This window comes from Pholis gunnellus (genome assembly GCF_910591455.1).
Source record: "Pholis gunnellus genome assembly, chromosome: 7".
In the NCBI taxonomy this organism is placed as follows: domain Eukaryota; kingdom Metazoa; phylum Chordata; class Actinopteri; order Perciformes; family Pholidae; genus Pholis; species Pholis gunnellus.
Window position 1 is genome coordinate 6,264,083 of NC_136533.1, and position 6,995 is coordinate 6,271,077.

Below are 6,995 nucleotides of genomic sequence, written 5' to 3' on the forward strand. Positions count from 1 at the left end.
TAGCTCAATAATGATTGATAGCATCAAGACGTTTCTATTAGAGGAAACGGGGCCGGCCAGGAGGAGGTTTGGAGTCAGGCCTGGGGGGGGGCGACACCGTTGAACAGTCTGCCCTCTATTTCCTGGCTGGGCAGCGTCCCCGGTGACGACGCCGCCTCGCTCCAACCCAAAATGCTGAACCCATCTTCACCGGGCAGCAATATGTGTCCCCATTTTTATTTCATCTGGCTCGCCCAGATAGCACAGGCTTTGACTTTACTTAACTAACCACTGGCCTTTCCAGATCATATATTAATACCAGTTCGGTTTTCGCTCTGACGGTACTGGTTTGAGACGTTCTCCCTCTGTTTTCCTCCAGATCCCCCCCCCCCACCCCCCCACCCCCTGTAGTCATAGAAGTCATGGAGGAGCAGACGGGCTCTCCAGCAGCCAATGCCGACAACAACAGCCAGAGAAATGGAGACGAGGTAAGAGCTGAACCCACAGATATCAAATTACCTATTTCTTTCCGATTCAAACTCCCAAGAATGTCCTGCCAGTGTATATCGTGAGGGCGGGGGTTCTACCTGAACTTTCAAAAACACATCTGTTTTTTTTTTTTCGTTATCTTTGCAGAAGCCCCGACGTGGCAGCTGGACCAAGGGGAGGAAGAGGAAGAAGCCGATGAAGGACAGCAACGCGCCCAAGGCCCCCCTCACGGGCTACGTTCGCTTCATGAACGACCGGCGGGAGCAGCTACGGGCGGAGCGTCCAGACGTGCCCTTCCCAGAGATCACCAGGATGCTGGGCAACGAGTGGAGCAAGCTGCCCCCCGAGGACAAGCAGGTGGGTGGAGGACGCGTTGAGCAAACGGCTTGGGAGGAATCGTGTGTCGGAGCTCCGCCTTTCTTTTCCGTTCCCAGTTTTTGTATTCCACTCTGTTTCAGATTACCTACCAAAAAGCTGGATTAGTGCTGGAGGATGTTGCAATGCAATCTCAACAACACTCACCGAGCCACTGCAAGTGACACAAAAACACCACGAGCATAAAGCCAATTTATAAATGTAATCCGCACAAAAGATAAAATACAGTCCGGTTCATTCATGTGTATCGGGTAAAGGAGGCCTTAAAGCAACAAACACCGGAGGACACTTTTAAAGAGAAGATTACAGAGAGGAAAAAAATACAAACATGCAGGAACAGCTTGGATGCAGGCAGTTCTTTCCTTAATGCGTTTCAGAGCTATTCAATTGGATTGATTTTAATAAGTTTAATGTGCTTGAAGTGTGCAATGTGCATGAGTATTAGATGACTCGGATCAAAGACTTGATGGAGACATCCCTAAGCAGTGCAATGATAGGGAATAACTTGGTCCATCCAGGTTTTGAAGAAAGCAGTGGAATAGAATAAACAGACCAGAGGCAGAAGCAGCAACATCTGTCCAGTTTTTGATTAACAAGGTGGTGGATTTTTAATTGTCATAACTTCAGTAATTGCACAAACGGTGCCCCGAAAGACTGGACTGGTCATCTACAACATGTCTGCACTTACGACTTTCCCCAGACACATTTAACACTCTCTAACCCCCCCCCCCCCCCCCCGTGCACAGAAAACAGTGTTGGAACAAAAGCGTGTCGAGTCCAAACACGGGCTGTGTTTGGTAGACTGACATCCTTTTGCAGATTGTCTCGCCATAGTTGATGGCATCTTGTATTGTGTCCTAGATCTGCCCTCAACGGTGCTGCAAGAATAGCAGAAAGAGATACAAGATACAAAGGGCGGAGCTGCTGTCCTGTAGTGATAGGACCGTTATCACAGTCGTGTTCACGTAGACGCTCCAGGCATCACTGCTTCACGTGTTATTTAACAAAATTCCCCAGCTCTGTCCGTTAGTAAAACACCTCATGCCTCGCTGCTATTATTCAAAGTTAGATCTTGCAGGGAGTTTGTTGGTTTTGTCTTTCTTTCCAGAGAAGATCTGAGAAATCTGGACATGTTTTGTTTTTAAATCCAAAGGTGGGCCGGAGCCCGGAGAGCTTTGCTGCTGATTTTTATCACACTGCTGCACCACCAGTTCGAAGCTGAGTCAGATACGGCAGTATCCCGGGACAAGGTCTTTGCATGGAGATGGCTTTTCTAGCGTTTCCTCTAATTCCCAAACTAATGATATTACAAGCCTCCAGCGAATGTAGGTCATTGAAAATGGAAATTACCGATTTTTGTCTTTCAACAGGAACAAATCCTGATTAGAAATAATTACTCCCACTCATCGCGCCATCTCACCCACAATCCTCCTTCGTCGTCGGTCCTCATTTTCCTCTTTTTCTTTTTTTGGCGGCCCCCTCTCACCTCTCCGTCTTCTCTCTGCAGCGATACCTGGACGAGGCGGAGCGAGATAAGGAGCGCTACATGCGGGAGCTGGAGAAGTACCAGAAGACCGAGGCCTACAAACACTTCACCAGGAAGGTGCAGGAGAAGCAGAAGGGCAAGCGGCACAGGGGAGGTGAGACTTCCGGTTAGAAGAGCAGCGGGGGGAGGGGGGAGGGGGGGGGGGGGATACGTCGGCATCGAGCACTGAGGCTAGCTGGTCTGTTTAACTACACATTTGAATATTTTCCATTATTTGATGTTGGAACTCACTATTTGCTTTTCACTCAGTCAGTGGAAATGTGTCAGAGGAACAGGGGATACTCTTCCAGTTCATAATAGTTCAGCTTATGAGTGATGGCTCAGCTTGAGGTCAATGAGCCATCACTGTGCTCACACAACACATGGTCTACATTATCTCCTCCTCCTTTGTTACTGTGGGTAATATCTTACTTTGGATATCAGAAATATTGACGACACAAACAGCTCTGCCTCACTTCAGTCGTTCACAATGTAGAGTGCAGAGATTTCTTTATTTATTTTTTTGGATAACTTTCATTCGTTCCATCAGTTCACGATCTACTAAAGAGCCGCTGCGCCGGAGGAAACGTGAATCATCTGCTGAGCTCTGTCTTTATTCTTTCCTTCCTTTCCAGATGTTGGGCACCAGGTAGCCAATGAGGCTCTTCACGAGGTCAGTAACTCTTTCCTGCCGTTAATCACTTTCCTTAAGTGGTAAATATCATATTTAATGAAGGGAAGAAATTAGGGTCGGGCGATGTCGACCAATTTGGCGATATGACGATGTACTCGGTGAAACATTGCGATGGATTGATATTACTTCCGTGATATTCCTCGTATAAAGATAACTCCTCATTTCAGCTTCACGATTCAGTAAATCCTCATCCATCGCAGGCTTTTAAAGCGAGCGACAGGAATAAACAGAAACAAAACTGTTTCGTGGACGTAAAGCACGAAAAACAGATATTGAAATAGTTCGAACCATTGTTTAGAACAGACAGTGTCCTCAAACGATCCGTGTGAATGCTTTATCAACAAGGACAACAACGTGAACCTGCATAAAAATGACATTTGTTTCATTCATTGTGAGTTTGTGTAATCATGGCTGGAGTCTGTTCATGCTATTTTCTCACCCAGGAACTCAAATCTGTTGCGTCTGCCCCCCCCCCCCCCCCATCTACCCATTAAGTGCTCATTGTTGCGTCGCTAAAGCCGGTTTAATCCGCTTCGGTGCTGTGTTTGTGTTCGTAATCCAAACACTTGGCTCCTACCGAGTGTGTAATTCATTTTTTATTAACTTCTGCGTGTGATTAGTGAGCCTTGTAGCATAGCTCCTTAAGGGGTTATGGTCAAGGTGAATTCTATTGGAATCTGTGGGAATACCAGTGTTTCCCTGTGGAATTAAAAGGACGCGAGGTTCAGCGTAAAGTGTCCTTCGTTAAAGAAAAGAGGAAGGAGGGAGCATTCTTTCAGAGGAAGGAGTAAACAAGTGAAACCTGCTGTTGAGAAACTATTTTTTATTGCAAACCATTCCAGGACCTCTGATTTCTTAGCAGCACTGTTGATGAAATTACCCCCCCCCCCCATTTCTTCAACCATATCAGTGTATTTCCCCCGTGGCCAGGTATGAAATCAATTACCCACCCACCCACCCACCCACCTACCGCCCAGCTAGATAAATGGCTGTCAGTCTGTGCGGCCAAATGTTTCCTCTGTTCACGTTATCCCCTTCCCTCTTGCTGTCAACAGAAGGATGCGGAAGGGAAGGACAGGACCGTGTTTGACATACCGATCTTCACAGAGGAGTTCCTCAACCACAGCAAAGGTAAACGCAGCCGGCTGTCTCGTTGAGAAATACTTTGTAGCTGGTGCTTTTTTTTTAAAACCTCCATTTCTCTTAAGTGTTTCTAAACACATTCCTCCGCTACCGCCAAGAGAACATTGTTTTATAGTGCTCCGTCGTCCCAGAATAGTACCACACAGTCCACCGGAGTCGGTGATGCCCTAAACTTTAAAATAACGCACCTCTCGGGGGCAAATAAAAAATTAATGATGTGCACCAATCGTCCCTTCCGGACTCCTCCCCTCTTATCTAACGTGTTTTTTTTTTTTTGTTGTTTTCTCGACAGCGCGCGAAGCCGAGATGCGGCAGCTGCGCAAGACCAACATGGAGTACGAGGAGCGCAACGCGGCGCTGCAGAAGCACGTGGAGAGCATGCGCGGGGCGGTGGAGAGGCTGGAGGGCGACGTGATGCAGGAGAGGGGACGCAACGGGCTCCTCCACCAGCACCTGGAGACGCTGCGCCAGGCGCTCACCTCCAGCTTCTCCACCGTGCCTCTGCCAGGTGAGAACCAGCGTCACTTCACTCAGCCGGACACCAGCCTCAACAAATGCTTCGTTTCTTTCCCGCAGTTTACATATGTTGAGTTATGAGTTATTAGGTCGCAGAATGCTAAATGTGTGTGATATTTTCTGATAAAGAGTTGTAGTCTCATCTTTTACGACAGTGTGGGAAAAATCAAGTGACAGTGCTTTGCTTTTCAATGCACATATCCCAGTAATCCATCCACACAAACAGAATCACTGTAGTGAACTATTAGCTCCGGAGCTTATGAAACTTGAATGATTATGTGGGCGTGTTCATACACCCACTGTGTTTACTGTGCTTTGCAGTCTGAGAGACGCAAACAGATTGTACAGCCGGACCCCTCACTGTTCTTTTAGAGGCCGGCCACGTAAGTCCGGCTGTGGGCTCTTCTTAGTATTAACCTGTTCATTATCTACATTTAAGGAACGTGATCTTTATTTGTTCACACTTATTTTACGCACACACACACACACACACACACACACACACACACACACACACACACACACACACACACACACACACACACAATCGGTGTTGCTCTTGCACACCTGTTTGGATTTCTTGCTCAAGCAGCAGAGACACACAGGCTCTGCAAACAGCACACATTGACAGCGCTGGCATTATTTCATAAGAGCTCGAAGGATGAAAGGTGATTGCGAAATCCACTCAGACTCGGCCTCGGGGAAGCTCTGTGGCACATTCCGTTTCGGAGAAATAAATAAATTCACGATCGGTAACATCAAAGCTTCTTCACAGTAAAAGCACGTTTACCTCTGATTTTATTGCGTCTTTCTGTAATCGGCTCCGTTTCTATTTATTACCCTACTTTACCTCGATTTACTAGAATTGACAGCTTGAGATGCCAGGCATTGCGCTTGCTCAATATTAGATATATTCTAGATTACATTTTTCTGTTTTTCACCCCTCGTGGTCTTGATGGTTTTGTTTTGACACACATTTAAGCTCTTTGACCCAGTCGTGGGACGATGTTGCTCGCAGCAAAAGCGTCGGTCATGACAAGTAGCTGGTGTTGCTGAGCTTTGACCATTCGTCCTCCGATTGGCCTCGTCTGCTAGTGGCTTCTGCCCCTTTCTGCTGCTGCTAAGTTGACATCCGTAGCCGTAAACACAAAGCCCGATTGAAGGTTTTCATAGACTACGTGGGCAGTAATTACAAATAATCAGCACTCTACAACAAGAATTAAAAACAACATATCAGTTGCAACCTCATGTTGTCGTCAACCCCCGTTTGAGTGACACATTTGGCAGCTTATCAAATGTAACTATTTTTTAAGATTTGCGTTGTCCTCTCAACATATTTCACCTTTAAAAAAAAAAAGCAAAAAAAGCAACCACGAGTACTCGAGACATTTTGAAGTACTGACGTCACATTCTCGTTGTCCCACAGCCAGCGGAGAGACGCCCACTCTGGACAGCATCGACTCCTACATGAAGAAGCTCCACAGCATCATCGTCAGCAGCCCGCAAGAAAACGAGCATCTCATCAACACTGTGAGGGACGTGGTCAACCGTTTGGACAGGTGAGAGCCGCAGCTGATGACTTTACGTCATCGATTTATCTCACGACTCGTTTATTTGTGATTCATTGTCTGGCCAATTAAAAGGAGGCCTTTTAAAATTCCCCTTTGAGCCAACTCAAATCAATTAGTCTAAAAGACCTCAAGGTCCATTTATTAGCTGCTGTAGAGCTTCTTTTTTTTTTTATTGTTTCAGCTGTGAGTGAATAATGAGCGTGTCTTTTATCCCAGATAATTGGACCAAGTCCCACCGATGTGATGGATTGAGATTCCCGGCGACGTTCGGTAGAGGCGGGGCTCCTCGGCGGTGAATCTCCCTGTCGGTCTGTCATCCCGATTGATTTTAAAGCATCTTTTATTACTCTGCTAAGGTGATGTAGCGTCTAACATTTATTTATTATTGTTTTACATTCTGTTCACACTTTAATATAGCTGTAGTTTGTTTTGTAATATGCTCAAATGGTAGGACATGAAGCTGTTTAATGTCACTCGTTGCTCCTGTTCTGTCTTCACTGTCCAGCGTCTACAGCGTTATCAAAGATGTTCTGATTAAAGAAAAAATGTGTCCGTGGGTTTTTATTCACCATATCCAAGAATACTGTTGAGCAGACTTTGCTTTTTCATACTCTGTTGAAGAAAAACATGTGCCATTTCTTTTCTTTTTTTTTGTCCTGTGTGAGAAAGTGTTTGTGTTTTCAATAAACGTATTTACATTTGA

At 46.0% G+C, this 6,995-nt stretch overlaps 1 protein-coding gene across 2 annotated transcripts; it reads left to right on the forward strand.

Annotated features, from left to right (window-relative positions):
* Window positions 1-380: 380 nt before the first annotated feature.
* hmg20a (high mobility group 20A) lies at window positions 381-6,995 on the forward strand (the record flags this gene model as incomplete). 2 transcript variants are annotated; one of them, XM_079163749.1, is made up of 8 exons in its annotated part: window positions 381-467; window positions 616-825; window positions 2,351-2,483; window positions 3,004-3,041; window positions 4,118-4,193; window positions 4,498-4,713; window positions 6,148-6,280; window positions 6,509-6,995. In XM_079163749.1, exons 1-8 carry the CDS (start codon window positions 402-404, stop codon window positions 6,510-6,512), a joined length of 876 nt encoding a protein of 291 aa, XP_079019875.1. In that variant the 5' UTR covers window positions 381-401. The 2 variants fall into 2 exon arrangements, with proteins under 2 accessions (XP_079019875.1, XP_079019876.1); XM_079163750.1 differs by lacking the exon at window positions 6,509-6,995 and having other exon boundaries at window positions 6,148-6,284.